We start from the raw sequence: 17,685 nt of genomic DNA, 5'->3' as shown, positions 1-17,685 counted from the left end.
GTGATCGCTAGAAAAAAACAGCTTTGGAGGCTACACTCAAAATGTGAATTACGTTTAAGAATATTATCTTCCCAGTGATGCTGAACTGGATAAGCGTTAGTATATAGACTACAACTTTCAATAAAAGGCCAATTTCTACTTAGTGTTTTCCGGAGTCGGAATATTTCAGAAAGTCTCGAATGCCTCACTCACACAGCCAGTCAGCAGGTGCATATATAAACCACTGATTTAAAAATATTATTTAATTACAAATATTATCTAAGAAAAAGTAATCTTCAGATTTACACTACATTGTGTTATTTATTTTAGTTTGATGTGCCGACTAGCAATGACTTTAACATACGTGTTTTCGGCCACAGAAGTATTTATTCCATACGAAGTGCTTATGTGAGGCAGTACGATATAAATTATATTTTAACTGACATGTTAAACTAATAGTCGGTCACTTTATTCAATTTAAATAGTGTTTTGGTTAGTTTTACTCAGGCGAACACAGGGCAGCGTCTGGGTCCTCAAGCCTTGCGTTACGTCATCCAGCCTTTCTCGAGGGATCTCAACGGGGAAAACGTGGAGCTGAAATGTGTGATTTGGGATTTAATCTTTTCGTAACACAGGTATGTATATTTGGTCTCTTATTTTAATGTCTGTGTCTTTCTATGTGTGTTTTTTTGTATTAACTACCAATGTGTCTCTGGCTAACTAAACAAAACTACCTGTTTAACTTTTAATGCTAATGCTAATGCTAAATGTTTGACATTTTCGCAATAGTCAGCGCACAGGTGTTTTTTACGAGTATAGTTACTCCAAATAATGTCCTTTTCAATGAATGGTTGTGCATTTAATATTGTTCATGTTTGTGTCCACATTAGTGATCCTCACAAAACTCTAAGGTTGTCAAGAATGGAGTACATGCAGCCTGCTGCCACACGTAGCCAAGGAAACATGTAAGTATCTCCTTCTACTAGGTAATAACTAATTTATTGTAATATATATATATACGTGCGTACTTTTTGGAAAAGCGACGCGCATTTTGATTGATGATGTCAAATTCCATGTTAGAAATAAACATGCAATGGAAGCCAATAAAGATTTAGCCATCATTGCATGAAAACATCATGCCGTTATTGACTTAAAACATTTGTGGGAAGTGTTGTTATTTTACATGATGCTAATGGATATCATTTGTCATTTATCATAAACACTCTTACGCACGAGACAGGACACATGGAACTATGTATGTATGTATGTATAAAGTACATACATACATACATACATAGTTCCATTTTATTTTATAATCATGATAATATTATGTGGTCGATTAATATTAATTATAACAAACATCAGGTTGTCTATTAAAAAATAATTCTATAGGACTTAGGTTTACGAGACAGAGACAATGTCCTCAGTGGTCCTTTTCTCCCTTTTTCTTTGGACAATTGATCAAAAAATAAGACAGTTTTTTGTTGTGTATGTCATCAATAGCAACATTCATTTACCATGCCTTTATTTGTGTGGATAGTGTGCGTATACTTACTCTTTCCACAAATGATGGGCTTTTCTCTTGTTGTGCTTTGAAAAAACACACATTAGTTCCTCGTAAATTATAATAATTATAATATACCAAACAGTTTGATGGTGTTAATGTCATCATTAAGTGAAATATTTTTAAACTATCCGTCTGGAATTAAAGCAAATAATTTTCGACATACCTTTATCCCCGTTTTCAGTCTTTGTGTCCACCTATAAATGAAGCAGATTTTGTGAAGCTTATATTCATCTAAATGTGGTATCAATTAGGAAGCTCACTAAAATTGGAAATGAGCGCCTTTTTTTCCCAAGTTTTGCCTCGATTGGGCCTGCTCTATCATTCACACAGATTCCAGTATTTCCACTTCCATTTCCGCGAAAGGGCGTAACTTGAGGCGGAGTTGTGTATGCCTCAAGGTGGAATCTCTGAACCACAAATATTATAGCAATATAACAATTAAACTGAATTAGGCTGTTTATCAGCTGATCAAAGTTTAAGACCATCACTCAAAAAATAACAAAAACTCTCCTAATCAGAACAAAAACATTTCTCAGTGGGACTCGGTAATGAGTAGCTCCACCGTTCTTGTTAATCAATTCAAAAATTGGTTTGGGCATGCTTGATGTGGGTGTTTCCAGGAGGCTAGTGGGAACATTGCTCCAAGTGGTGAAGATGGCTTCACGAAGGGCATCAACTGTCTGGAACTGATGGCCATTTTTATAAACTTCCCTTGTCATCCATCCCCAAATGTTCTCTATGGGATTTAAATCAGAGGAACATGCAGAATGGTCCAAAAGACTGATATTATTCTCCTTGAAGAAGACCTTGGTAAAGCGAGCATTGTGAACTGCAGCGTTGTCCTGTTGAAAAACCCAGCTGTTACCACACAGACAAGGGCCCTCAGTCATGAGGGATGCCCACTGCAACATCTGCACGTAAGCACCCGCCGTTTGACGACCCAGCTCCAGTGTTCCACTGAGTGAAAAAGCACCCCAGACCATGATGGACCCCCCCCTCCACTGTGCCGGGTAGAAAACATCTCAGGTGGGATCTCCTTGTCATGCCAGTAACGTTGGAAGCTGTCAGTACTGTCAAGGTTGCATTTTTTTCTCATCAGAGAATAAAACTTTTTTCCACCTTTCCGTGTCCCATGTTTGATGCTCCCTGGCCAAGTCTAAACGGCCAGTTTTGTGGCGTTGAAGGAGACCAGGTTTTTGAATTTTTTGTTTTTTTAAACCCTTTTCCCGCAGATGCTGTCTGATGGTTATTGCGCTGCAGTCGGCACCAGTAAGGGCCTTAATGTCGAAGCTGTGCAAAATGCAAATTCTAGCAATTTTTCAACTGGTCTTAAGATTTTGATCAGGAGTGTATATGGCTACTACCAGAAGAATATCATGTTACAATGGTGGGTCTTGTGTTGAGTGAGGGGCTCTACGCCACTCAGAAGATGTGTTGTGTCTTAGCACAGAGAAAAGATTTAGGATGACAGTAGTATGGTACCTTGTGCACACAACTTACTCCTTTTAACCACTTAGGTGAGAAGGGTGCCAAACTTCATAACACTTGGTGGTAGCAAAGAAGGCCACGCCTAACTTTTAACTATATAAGGAATGTGCATGAACAGAATGTGATATCAGTATGACATCAGATACTGTAATCCTTGTCACTGTGATAATTTTGGTCACAATAATTGTGAAATGAAATTTAAGTATGTGATCAATAGCAATATTTGTCTTACCACACCCTGCTCCATTCACACCGATGACACCGGACGTGCTGCTACTCAATTTTTTCTTTATTGGTTATGCCACTGCTGTGTCTTCTATATATTATACCTTTTCTTTCCACCTTCCGCTTCTTCATTCTTGTCGTCATCCCACCAGCCGTGATTCAGAATGACAGCTGACGTATCAATGCAATTATGCGTCTTTAAATATGTGCACCGCATTTATGAGTCACTTTGCATTGAGCTTCTATGGCAAAGTGGAGGGATGGAAAGGGCATGACGTGAGGCAGAGTTGCGTACGCACACTTCTACTCAAGGTGGGAACAATAACGCACAAATTGCGTGGAAGTGTGCGTCTAAATATATTTGTCCATGTGCGCATTTTGGGTTTCTGGTGTACAGAAAGAAAACAGGTTAAAACAGGAACTCCTCCCTGAGCTCCTGGTGAACCTTTACAGCACATGTGTCAAACTTGTGCCCTGGAGGGCCGAGATGCTGCGGGTTTTCTCTCCAACCAGTTTCTTCAGCAGGTGATTTAATTGATGAGCCCCTTCCCTCAAATTGAAGGTGTTGATCATTAAAATCACCTGCTTTAGTGACTGGCTGGAAAGAAAACCTGCAGTGTCTCGGCCCTCCATGGCACGAATTTGACACCCCTGCTTTACAGAATAGAAAGCATCCTCTGCCACTGTGTCACAATGTGGTTCACCAGCTGCACTGTTGAAAACGGCAAAGACCCGACTCGAGTGGTGAACAGCAGACAGGATCTGACTTCCCAAACCCTGGACTGTTTATGCTAGCTGTCTGCAGAAGAAGGCCTCTAACATCAGCATAGACCCTACTCACACAGGATAACCCTTAAACACTTTTTTTTTTATTGTATTACAGTATTCTACTTCTATGCCCTGCTACTTTCCTGTGGTCACCTTATGCTGTACTATATTTGCATTTGTATTACCTATTCTAGCCATCTATCCATTTTCCATCCATTCTGTTTATCTGGGTCCGGGTTATTTATTCTTTATTACTGTAATGCAGTGCTTCTCAAATAGGGGGTCACGCTGCCTTTGGGCGACAGGGTGGGGTGTCAGTGGCAGCGTGGCAGGGAGGACTTTCAGTATCAGTGTAACCCAACTGCTGCTGGACTGATCAAAATGATGTTGTTTCATGACAATGGAAAAAGTACCTTGCCTCTTATGTCTCACGTCTTTACGAGGCTCATTTGATGCCATCAAGAATGTGATCTGCAATAATGTAATTTATTATGTTCCCATTTCCATTTAGCCTGTGCTGCACTTGTGGCATCCCGATTCCTCCGAACCCAGCCAACATGTGCGTGCCGTGTTTGCGCACTCAGGTGGACATCTCTGAGGGAATTCCCAAGCAAGTCACAGTGCATTTCTGCAAGCAATGTGAACGGTTTGTCCCATTTCTTTTACTATTGCATTGTTCACGGTATCATCTGTTAATCATTTACATCAGTGGTTCCCAAACTTTTCACAGACTCATACCCCTTCAGACATCTGGCTGGAAGTCATATACCGCCTACACCTGCACACTTAAAGAACATCAACCACACAATGATACATCTTTGATATATTATTACATAATCTAAAAACCATAATGTGTCTTATTTTTAAACTGCACACATAGGCCACTAATTTAAAACAAAGAGCGTTTTAGAGGTGTAAGATATCTCCTGGCAGGTTTGTCCTTTGTTTGGTGGATTTATTTATAACAAGTGGTGACAAGCTGTGGTAAGATGTGGTGAACTGATCTTTATGGTCTTTTGCTGTGCTTTGGTTTGCAACAACATGGAAATAATCAGTCCAATGCAACTAATATTACACATAAACGTAATAATTATGAAAACAAAGACACATAGCGTACAGAAATCAATAAGGAAATGAATTCAATTCGAGGCTTATTATTGAGCCAAATGGACATATGAGCACTTATACCGTGAGATTACGCACCAAGCAAAAATGCACAGCAGCACAGAGCTAACATTAAACCTCACCTCTGTGCATTTACACACAACGTTAACATTTGTGAACAAGGACCAGGTGAAAGGGAGAACAGAAAATACACATCTGTACAGCGTCCGGGAAAGTCATGCACATAAGTCTCAATCTGCGTTGCACATGGCGTGTTCAAGGACCGCCAAACAAAGTGGCCGTAACACCCGAAGAAGACATGTTATACAGTAAATTTACTTGTATGTGCAAATTTGGGGGCGTTCTAACATAGTCGGTGCATATCCAGTCAAACAAATGATAGATAGATACTTTATTGATCTCCAAGAGAAATGACAGGCTCATACAGCTCAGAAAACACTAGTCATAGAACCATGGAAAATCAGCTCTTATGTAGCACACAATATAAATAATCTTGAAAAATCTTCATGATTAATCACTTTCAATGCACAACATCATCATCCAACTTACACACAGAACAATTAACAACTTTATGTTGTCACCTTTCTTTTGCACTGTACTACTTACCTGCTGTGGCTGTTCACATTCACAGACATTTGAGAGCACTACGTAAATCTGTGTTAATTTAGTCAAGCAGCTTTTAATTTGTATTCACGCGCTCCCTACGTCAATTTGCGTACACCTAGGGGTACACATACCCCACTATGGGAACCTAGGATTTACATTAACATTTACATTTGCATTTTTTCTTTGCAGGTACTTGCAGCCTCCAGCCACTTGGATGCAGTGTGCTCTGGAATCCAGGGAGCTTCTTGCCCTATGTCTGAAAAAAATTAAAGGCTCTATGACCAAAGTAAGGGTTATTCTTACTAACATGTCCAATTGTATATTTGCTCACAATGATCCAAAAATGTCCATACACACTGCCTGCTGTGTCATGCATTCACTGACACCTCTCTTCAACAAGGTGCGTCTTATTGATGCTGGCTTCCTGTGGACAGAGCCGCACTCCAAAAGAATCAAGATGAAATTGACCATACAGAAGGAGGTAATTTAATCCTAAGAAGTCAAAGCACTTCCTTTCCTCTACAGTCATATTTTTTTAGAAGGTTTAATTCATAAGCAAAGCTACTCTCATGTCAAGATGTGTGGCAAATGTACCTAAGATATGGTCTTTTTGCATATTGCTATTCAGGGTTGATTGCAATTGCATTGGGTCTACATGTGCAACAAAAATCTTAGTATCGATCCATTTTTTATTGTCGCTTGTCCTTATTTAGGTCACTGGTAAGCTGGAACCTATCCCATATAGACATGTAGCCAAACAACCATTGATTCACACTTGCATTCACACCTGTGGACAATTTAGACTCTCCAGTTAACCTGACATGAAAGTTTTTGGGATGTCAGAAGCTGGCGTACCTGGAGAAAACCCACACACGCAAGGGAAGAACATGCAAACTTCACACAAGATGGGCACCAACGTGCTAACCACTCGGCCAACATTTATTATTATGTATTTATTTTAGATACTGCCAATGAACCCTGATTACTCATCATTTTTATAATATGGAAAAGGCATTTTAAATAGAAACACTTAAACATAACTTATCTCCCTGCAATCTGACTCTTGAGTCTAAATCACACAAGCTGCTGTCACATCATCCAAATGACCTTTAACGAGAAACCACGCTCTGTGCTTCTGAGGGACATCACTTTTGTTTTTGCTGTTGGACAGGATCTTTTTAATACGGCTTTAAAGGCCAGCTCATTTTCTGAATTGCGAAGGATTATTAGGGCGACACTGAAAAGAAAAAACACTATAGGATGAGAAAGTCATGGAATTATAGGAATAATTGAGAGAATACAGGAATAAGTAATTGTAGAAGACAACCTTAAGTGAGACTAAAGTGGACATATTACAAAAAAATGGAAAAAAAAATATTTGTATTATTGTATTGTGTTAAGTTGTATTTACATGACAATATTAACACAATGATTGTGGTAATTTTACAGGAAAAATCTGAATTTTGCGTAATTGATATGACAGTAAAAATAAGTATTTTGTCAACTAAACTGTGCAGCAATGACAACAGAAAAGTAAATGCTTTTTTTTTTCTTGCAGTTATGACTGCTGTATGCCATGCTGTTGGAGCATATGGTCTAACTAGTCTAACTAGTCTAACTAGTAACTGTCACTTTTCCAGGTGATGAACGGTGCCATACTCCAGCAGGTCTTTGTGGTGGAGTTCGTCATCCAGCCTCAAATGTGTGACGACTGCCACCGTGTGGAGGCCAAGGATTTCTGGAAGGCCGTGGTTCAAGTCAGGCAGAAGGTAAATAGATGTCTGTGATGTACTTTTTTTTTTTTGTTACTGTGTCAATAACTGATATTTCCCTGCAACATTCAATAGAGATGGTGAATCTGTCATATTAAATCTTAAAAACATTCAGTGTATATGAATTTTGACTAACCACATAAGACACGGTTGTTAAACAACACATGTTGTTGCACTTGGAATATATTTGATTGTTTTCTTTTCTTTTTCAATAGACGTTTCACAAAAAGACATTCTACTATCTAGAACAGTTGATCCTCAAACACAAGCTCCACCAGAATTCCCTCAACATCAAAGAAATTCATGGTAGGTTGATGTCTTGAAAACGGTATGCTTTTCAGCAAACATGCCATTGTAACTTAAAACATCCTCACATCTCACGATGGCTTAACCTCTTAAGCCCAAAAGTAACTGAGATGCGTCATTGTTTCTATGGTAATAGCTGCATGATGATTGTATCAATAACCACATGCCATGTGGCTAACATCCCTCATTTTCTAATCTGTTCTCGTGTTGTACTTGAAGTTTTGAAGCACATTATAGTGGTTTTGTCAGTGCTGGGTGTAATGTTCTTGCTTCTTCTATCTCAGAGGGCATCGATTTCTACTATGGCTCCAAGCAACACGCTCAGAAGATGGTGGACTTCCTCCAGTGTACTGTACCCTGCAGGTGAGCCATGTAAACACACCTGAGCCCAGCATTAATAAAACACACAGGAATAAAATTGGACCGCCACGGATTTGGTGCTGTCTTTTTTTTTTCTCATTATTTTTTTTTTTTAGATTTGGTGCGATAAAAACACCTTAATTAGATTGTGTTTGTTAAAGATTGGGTTACCATACCTAGAATGTCCATCCATCCATTTTTATTCCGCTTACCCTCATTAGGGTTGCGGGGGTATGCTGGAGCCTGTCCCAGCTGACTTAGGGCGAGAGACAGGGTACACCCTGGACTGGTTGCCAGTCAGTCACAAGGCACATATAGACAAACAACCATTCACACTCACATTCATACCTATGGACAATTTAGAGTCACCAATTAACCTAACATGCATGTTTTTGGAATTTGGGAGGAAAGCCGATTCGAACCCAGGTCTTCCCAATCTCCTGACTGTGTGGCAAACATGCTAACCACTTGGCCACCGTACGGCCCCATACCTAGATTATGTGATTGGAAATTGGTTCTCTTTATGTGCTACTGGAGCGGAACTGGTGCTTTGCACACGCGCCAGTCACCACGGCAGGATATAACCCGGAATTAGTATAGTATAGTATAGTATAATAGTGTATGGCACTATGGTATAATCGCATTAGAGATAGTGCATGTAAACTACGTAGGACGTCACACTGAAGTGTGAAAAATGGAGAAACCGAATTATTTCACTAATTTGACAAATTTATTGCATGGAAACGTACTCACTGATTGCCGCATAATTTGCTATCAGACTTTCTCATCCTGTGTGTGTGTGCGTGTGTGTATATTGTCTTTGACATATATTTTTTTCCCTCCTTTAAGATCAAAGGCATCACAGCGTCTTATCTCTCATGACATCCACTCAAACACGTACAACTACAAGAGCACTTTCTCTGTGGAGATAGTACCTGTTTGCAAGGTATGCACTGACACCAGGATGGAGCTTTTTGCTCCAAATGTAAATGACAGTACATCTAATCAAGTTTTCACACTGACAACATGTAAATGAGTCATTATTTTTGAAAAGCCATTTAAGTATTACAGTCTGTCACTTTGACCCTTGGATGTCTGCTGTTGTCAGGACAACGTTGTGTGCCTTTCACCAAGGCTGGCGCAGAGCCTGGGCAACATGGGTCAAGTGTGCGTATGCGTCCGTGTCACCAGCACCATCCACCTTATTGACCCAAACACCCTGCAGAGTGAGTGTCTTTACTTCCAGCTTGAACACAGTTTACATGCCGTTTTGTGTGTCTGTAGCTTTAATGCTAATGAGCTTTGTTTGTCCACATCTGTCTCTGACAGTGTGTGGCTCCAAGAAGCGCTATTGTGCACTTTATCCACTTTTTGCTTATACAGTCGCCCCTTGCTACACTGCGGTTTGGACATCGTTTCCTCACTCTATCGCGGTTTTTCCAAAACTAATTAATTAATTAATTATCACTGTTTCGTGGTTGATTATGGCCTGTTATTAATAAAAAACATAACTACGAAAATACAAATATAAAACATTCAAAAGTCGTGATATTATTCGATGTGTGTCACATCAGCTCGCTAGAATTGACTGTAGCTAAGTGCTAGCAGGAGGTTAGCAATGTAGAGAGTGTGTGAATGTTCACTGCATGTGTTCTCTGCTTGTTATTAAAGCGATTGAAATGCATCGTGAGTCTGTCCACAGCGGCAGTAGAGCTGTATTTGACACTGGTCTTTAGGGTGTCAGTAACATTACGTACATTGATGAGACAGTAGCCACCAGGAAGTACTCCATCAATGCTAACATGTGAGTCTATCTTATTTATGTGTAACAAGTCTTTATGTGAGGATATGGGTGTATTTCATGTCTAGAAGGCTCTAATAATGTTAAAAACTATTTAGAAGATCATAAACAGGTTTTCTATGTCTTAAGTACGAAAATATTCCATTTCTAAAGAAGGAATCCTACTTCACGGAAATTCACTTATCACAGTCGGGTCTGAAACCAATTAACCTGGATAAAAAAGGGATTATTGTACTTCAAAAACAACCGTATGACCATTTGCTCTTCTCTCAGTGGAGCAAACCAGTGAGGCAGATAGTGTTTTTTTTCATGTTTAGTGCTCAAAAACAAATTCTGGGGACACATAGAACTCTTAGAACATCATTAAAAATCAGTCAATCCTTAAAGTCAATTCTGCATAATAGGGGACCTTTTAATAGAAGCTGTTCTTTGTAAAAGTCTGCACTAAGATGAAATCAGTCTGCTGGCCATGTGTTCACAACGATGCACGGCGCCACCATCTTCCATGTGCTTCCAGTCACGACACAGCATGTCGCCGCATGCAAGGAGGCATGAAAAACACACAATTGTTATGCAAGCTGTCGTGGCTCATTAGCACAAGTCAGCTCACGGCCAGAGCTGCTTAATCAATGGGAGTATAGTGGCAATTAGTGGTGATGCGCTTTCCTCTTTTTTCCGATGTATTCTGGTGTGTTCCTCAGCAGAGTTGTGACATTTTGGAAGCTGCATGCACTTTATTAGTTACTCTTTAAAGATCAGGCTATTTTTGTTCCAGAACATTTTTAGCTGATGAGAAACTAGAAATGGCCTCAAGGCTCATGGTGTTATGGTAATTAACGACAGCCTTAAAAATGTTTGTGTATTTGCTTCATATCATTTTCTTCCCTTGTTTTAAGCTATTAGTCGTACTATTTCAAATGGTTATAGCTTAAAGGAGTGAAAAAGAGCATCAAGAAATAATAATGGAAATGAAAGGAAGCCACATAATCACTGCTTTGTTGGATTGCACCATGACGTATGATTGTACTTATTATACAGTATAATAAATCATTTCTGACTCCCAGTTGCCGAGGTGGATGGGAACACATACTGGCGCCATCCTTTCAACAGCCTCTGTAACCCACGGCAACTGGAGGAGTTTATTGTTATGGATATTGACATCATCAGAGACCAGAAGCTGGCTGCTGGAGCCGGCATGAGGTCCAATAAGGTGAGCGTGGGTGTTTGTGTGGCTGGAGAACAGATTGCATGGTGGAGAGGCAAAATCAATGCTGAGCCATTACGTTATTTCTGAAGCTGCATGTGGGCTTCAAGCCAACATTACAGGAATGTTAGCGTATCGATGGGGTTGTAGCGACGCAGCTCTCTGAATGCTTCATTATTGTTGATGCTCCTCTCACAAAACAATGGGGCAAAAAATCCAACAGTAGTGCAGTTGTAAACTTTCTACTAAAGGCTTGATATTTACAGTTTGCATTAAGAGTGAATTTTTGGTCACATACTTGTTTTCTTCCATACGAAGCAATGGATATTTAATTCATCTGTTCCAGAGTCAAGCTGTGGCCATCAGAAAACCTAACTATGCAGTCAATGTTTGGAGTAACATTAACATTATTTACTGTCATACAAGCGTATTCACCATAATGTTAATATACTGCAAAATATGACACAGTCATATTGTTTATTGCAGTAGAAGGGCTTGTTTTTGACTTTTTGACAATAACTGACATAGAAGTGTCAAAATTAGAAGGAAATGAAATTAACAAACGTCAATACAATAGTGTTTCTCACCTTCTTTATCAAAATGCTGGCACTTGCAACTTTCTTTGACTCCATTGTGGCTTATTGTGCCGAATATCCAACGTCCAACGTGAAACTAATTTCACCACGATACACCGTGGACATGTCTGCATGGTGGTGTTGCATTTTCTTCTCCTTGCGGGCAGTGGGAGTCGAGTGCAACCAGCTTTGAGGCTCATTACGGCACGTACCTTGTTGGAGTGTGGCCCAGAGTTAACCAATGTTAAATGACAACCAGATTGGCCCGATCTTGAAAATACAGCGGATCGGCAGCCGATTCTGATCCTGAAGCTCAGATCGGGACATTTTGTGATTAAAAATACATTACAAATGCAGTGGGGCTCACACAGTGAATTCATTACACAACAAGATGTGCGCCATATAGTACGCTAACCGGGAAATGTACGCATAAATGTTTTATGTAAACTCAAAAATACGCGAACCAGGGTGTATATAAACCGAGGTTCCAATATTGTGTGCTAAATAATATATTATTTGTTAATTTTTTTTTATTTTTTAAGCCTTTGTCAGTGTTAACAGACTCATTACCTGTGCTGTAGCAAGCCTAAAGTCTATAGTCTTGCAAGGGTCCAATTTTCCAATTCTAGAACAGCCCCACCCATCAATAATCATTCAATCATTTAATTTATAAAGGGCCAATGTGATTTATTTAACATTTTGGCGGGAGAATGAGCATACTTCCTCTGTAACTCTTGAGCTGTTGAGTCACAATTAAGTCATTTCTGTCTGTGGGCCGGCTGCCAGTTATCATTTACTGGCCAACAGCAAGGAAGATTGACACCAACCACACCTCTAATTATTGTCCCTTATGTGTTAAAGCACACCCTGGCTGAGGTGTGGGTACAAAAAACGTCGGAGATGGACACCAGCCAGCAGTACCACTGCCGCACATTCTTGGGACACCTGCTCAACATTGGGGACCTTGTCATGGGGTGAATAACAGCACATGAGCACACATATAGCCAATTCGAAGGAGGGATTACAGGTTACTATTTTGTTGCTGACAGGTTCGATTTTGCCAATTCCAACGTTAACGATGAGTTCCTGAATAAGATGAACCCTCATCATGTACCTGATGTGGTAAGACTTGTCCTCAATGACTTAATACTGACAACTGGTGGCGAAACACAGTAGTGACTCTTCTACATGTGTCACAGCTCCCACATACAATCATACAATCTTATGGCACACTGTGTTGTACCAACTAAAAAGAACTGTTCCTCATGTTTTCCTAAGGTGCTAATCAAGAAGAGCTACGACCGCAGCCGCAGAGTGAGGCGCAGGAACTGGAAACTGCAGGAGATAGTCAGAGACCGGGATGGCATGGACACAGACGATGAGAGGTATCGCAGTCATTCAGTATGAAGCTCTGACATTGTAATTGCAAATGCAACACAATATTATAGGCTTCTGTTGACTGGCAGAATAGCAAAATTGTGTATGATTTCACTGACTATTATTGTAAATCTGTGGAAAATAAATGTCCGCATTGGCAACTAGATGGAATAAGTTTGGGTGTTTTTTCTTCTAACTGGCTTTTCTGTCCTCAGGCAATACCAAGACTTCCTGGAAGACCTGGAGGAAGATGAGGCTCTGAGAAAGAATGTTAACATCTACCGAGGTGAGTAGCTGGACACTACTGCCAGTGTCATTACTTTGTATGTAAGCTTAAAGGAAAACTGTGCTTTTTTGGAATTTTGCCCACCATCCTTATGTAAGACATGAACACGTCTTTCTCTTTTCTGTGCGTTCTCAAGAGAAAAAAACTGCCAACATGACGCAGCTAACAATACACCTAAAGGGATTTGCCTAGTTTGCCTATACAGCCCTCTATTAAAACACCTGCAAAAACCTCCAACAACATTTTATTGTTTTATGTAGAGTCATGGAAACAATTATTAGACCGCCCTAGTTTGTTTAGGTTATTGATCCATTTTAATGCCTGGTACAACTAAACGTACATTTGTTTGGACAAATATAACATTGATAACAAATATAGCTCATAAGAGTTTAAGAGCTGATATCTAGCAACTTACATGGTTTTCTTGATAATAACCAAAATCACTTAAGTTCTTACATGAATAGCGATAGCACTGTACTGCCAAAAAATGTAACTCTTAAGAGATATTTTTTGTCATTGTTTTTTGTCCAAACAAATACCAAACAGGTACCTTTTAGTTGTATCAGGCATTAAAATGAACAAGAAACTGAAGAAACAAGGGTGGTCTAATCCTCCACAACTGTACATTCTGTCACCATGTAGTAGCAGGTACATTCATGTATTACCTGTATTATAACATGTATTACTTATAGTATTTTGGTCATTTTAAGCATTACTGGAGCTTCCTTCATGGGCACATTGATTTCTTAGAGCCCATAGCAACGAACGCTGCTTCTGTCAACAGCAGCAGCACAGAGAGAGCGTTTGCCCTCACTAATCATGGCGGACTTCCTGAGAGCTGCCGCCGACTACTTTTTACTTTGACTGCCCCCAGGCATGATTAGTAGTAACAAGCAAACATGCGCTTGACACGCTGTTGTTGTTGACTGAAATAGCACTGCAGTAGATGTGAAATCAATGCGCCCAGGAGACTTTCCGGTAATGTTTAAAAATACTGCACGTTATGAATGTACCTGTTAGTGCATGGCCACAGCATGTATATAAAACGTTTTTTAGAGGGATTTATAGTCGAAATAGGTGTCTCCCATGGCGTGTATTGTTAGCTCCCTCATGCTAACTGTTTTTCTCTCTTTAGAACGCAAGAAAGACGTGTGTGCTCATGTTTGACAGAAGGATTGTGGATGATGGGCAAAATTCCCCAAAAAAGTGCCGTTTTCCTTTAACATCACTTTTACCTTCTATTGAAGACTCTTGTTGGTGAATACGGTGATAAGTGGAGGCAGGAGGGGATGTGACGGAAGAGCCACACGAAACCTGCTGCATTCTAGTTTGTTACAAACGTATCTTGAAAGAATGGCCGGTTAGAGCTGTATACTTTGATCACTTGATCTTTATTGTAATTGTCAGCAACAGTTACAATCACACACCGACCCGGCTCACTTTCTGCAATGTGTCTCCTTCAAACCGTTCCCTCTGTTCCCACCTGTATTAAAGGTTCCCACCTTTACATTACACACCTGTTGTAACACACACTTACCTACTATGACTTCTCTCTTGAGTTTAATAGTGTTTCTTGCCTTCTTTATCAAGGCTCTGGCACTTGCAACTTTTTTTGCATCCATATTATTTAAAAAAGCACAGATTCGTCCAACACTCAGAAATGATGCAGTGCTCTTGAACACCTCACATGAAAGGGTGAAAGAGAGGATCACTATCCATTCTTCACATAGACTAAGTCACCAACGTGTGGATGCTTTGTTTGGGCACTCGATTCCGCTGACGTTTGTTGGGTGCACTTCTCTGGCTGTACGATAAGTCAAGACAATTTACGAAAACCAAGATATATTTTTAGCAATAATTTTCATAGAAACCCAAATCATACAAAAACCGATGTTCTGATGTACATGCTTTTAATTGGAGGAATGACAGTGAAACCTCAATGTGGGATAAATGGCCCTGCTTACCTTCACTCCAAAATGGCCACTGAATGTATATGTTTTTAAATTTCAGATGCCTCAAAGATTCCAGTGGAGAGTGACACAGATGACGATGGAGCACCACGTATCTCCTTGATGGATATGCTGGAGGAACTCAGCCTCTCTGATGCCACAGGAGGCGAAGGGGCTGCCATGATGACAGAGTAGAGAAACAACATTCTCACATGCCCTCTTGTTTGGAATATATGGTTTGGAATAAGTGGGACTGCTTCATAACACAGCATGAAAAATAAATATTTCACATTCTGCACACTACCTTGGGATTTATTGCTTTGCTTGAAACATCCACCAGAGGGCGTTTAGCTGCTTTAAAAGACAAGTTTCCAAAAACCACACCAATTTAAACCCAGTGGTGGCCAGATTTTGAGCACCCCTTTCTTCGAGGATTGATGGCATGTAAATAAGCTCCAAGGTGCGCTATATGGATGCTCCTATAGATGCATTTGTTTAGAAAGGTGATTTGAGAAAGACATGTTTCCAGATGTAAATATAGGATAATTATTCTAGATTATTAATATCACATATAACTGTTACTCGTCTATGTGACACCTTTCAACTCTGTCTTGAAGATGGAAGAAGGATTAGTGGCTGTTTTGTTTTTCCAACACCTGAGCTGGTTGTTAGCCGTAATATGATCTTGGGAAAGTGAGTGAACTGAATGGCGTGGGTGGGTCAGGGTGTGTGGAATGGGGGCGTCTATAACAATGTGGAAAGGAGGTTCTCTATTGAATAGTACGCCCACCTCCAGGACACACTCCTAGATAACTTTGCATCATGACCTCTAACACCCTTTAACACAGATTTTTATTTATTTTTGTAACATTTTGGTCATAGGACGTGAACACACCCTTGTTAAAAAATGTATGGGGTGACCTAAAGGGGTGTACGAGATATGCCCTTGCAATCTGACACGAGGAGCACGTTTGGAATGGTCAAATATTGCCATGCTAGCTACTGTTCTTATTGTTTTGTTTTTTTTAACCCGGAAAGAACGCTGTACATGCAGCAGACTCTGGAGCTGCCAGTGTTTACATATAAATAATGTACTGTATGTTGTTTAGTTTAGGAACTGAGCCGGTCAGCAACACTTGCCTGCTGATGGGGAGGTAAGATTTCTCAACTGTCAGTGTTCTTGCACGAAAGCAAAGAAAAATGTGTTTAATGAGCAATGTCAGCAAACAAAGATACTTTGTAAATGTCTGTGACGATACCCTCAAAGACCCCAAGCTCTCCTAGAAAGGTACCCAACATGCACCATTGTGTCACTAATTAAAAAAAAAATTGATTGTACACAATCTGTGCTGTATCCAAAAACAAAAAAATGTGTTTGTGTGCAAGCTCATGTAAATTTGACACTTATTGACATTGCAGTGTGTGTAGGGGGTGTGTCCTCTAAAGTCCTGTAGTACCAGTGTGAGACTAAAGTGAAGGATAGAAAATATTTAGACTTTTTTTTTTTTAACTGTTTGAGTTTATAGACTAGGGCAGGGGTTCTCAGTTTGTTCTCAGTCTGTCATGCCCCTACTGTGGGACAGAAATGTTTTCGTGCCCCCCCCAACTATTATCTATTTATTTATCTGTACTGTACAGACTGAACTTGAAATTGAAACCAGGAAAATGCAACAAAATGGAGAGTCGTGAAGCATACAAGCGTATTCAGAAGTGAAATTGCATGCTGAGTACGATAAATTTGTACATATTGACAGGTCTGCACTAACATTGAAAGTAGTCCCTGTCTCTCATCCCTCCACTGACAGTTCATAGTGCTCCCCCAAGGGGGGCGCCCCACTATTTGAGAAGCATTAGACAAGGGCTTCTCAACTTGTCTAAACCAAACATTTTCCCATGGTCATGAAGATGGTTTTGCCATTTATTGAAGTCAAACCCAGCAAATTTTGGTTTAAAATAGAAATAGTCTTCTTTTCAAACATGTGCGAAGAGCATTTCAGTGCAGAAATGAGGAGCGCAATAACTATTAAAACTTTCAAGTAGTGAATAATAGTAAAAAGTAATTAAAATTGCTCTAGAAGACTACAGAATTAGATTAGACTGATTGCGGAGGAAGATGCTACCTTTCTATATAATTTCTAATACTGTATATATTTTCATTTTTGACTAGTTGTTCACAAGCTCCCAATGTGTTTGACACCCTCTTTTGGGTCCCGACCCGCCAGTTGAGAACCACTGTTACATCTTATACTTGCAATATGCATTCAGTGTGTTCCGTTCCTTTTTCACAAATTACTGTT

General features: G+C 39.9%; 1 protein-coding gene across 1 annotated transcript; it reads left to right on the top strand.

Moving 5' to 3' along the window:
- The first annotated feature begins 520 nt into the window (after nt 1-520).
- nmd3 (NMD3 ribosome export adaptor) lies at nt 521-15,691 on the top strand. Its single transcript, XM_054793751.1, has 16 exons — nt 521-614; nt 870-944; nt 4,539-4,673; nt 5,948-6,044; nt 6,159-6,239; nt 7,399-7,527; nt 7,746-7,836; nt 8,121-8,199; nt 9,046-9,142; nt 9,305-9,422; nt 11,062-11,207; nt 12,638-12,750; nt 12,826-12,898; nt 13,055-13,161; nt 13,369-13,439; nt 15,450-15,691. Exons 2-16 carry the CDS (start codon nt 901-903, stop codon nt 15,581-15,583), a joined length of 1,515 nt encoding a protein of 504 aa, XP_054649726.1. The 5' UTR covers nt 521-614; nt 870-900; the 3' UTR covers nt 15,584-15,691.
- The last annotated feature ends 1,994 nt before the right edge of the window (nt 15,692-17,685 follow it).

This window comes from Dunckerocampus dactyliophorus, chromosome 12 (assembly GCF_027744805.1).
Source record: "Dunckerocampus dactyliophorus isolate RoL2022-P2 chromosome 12, RoL_Ddac_1.1, whole genome shotgun sequence".
Lineage (NCBI taxonomy): Eukaryota > Metazoa > Chordata > Actinopteri > Syngnathiformes > Syngnathidae > Dunckerocampus > Dunckerocampus dactyliophorus.
This window is presented reverse-complemented; position numbering and strand designations above follow the sequence as displayed.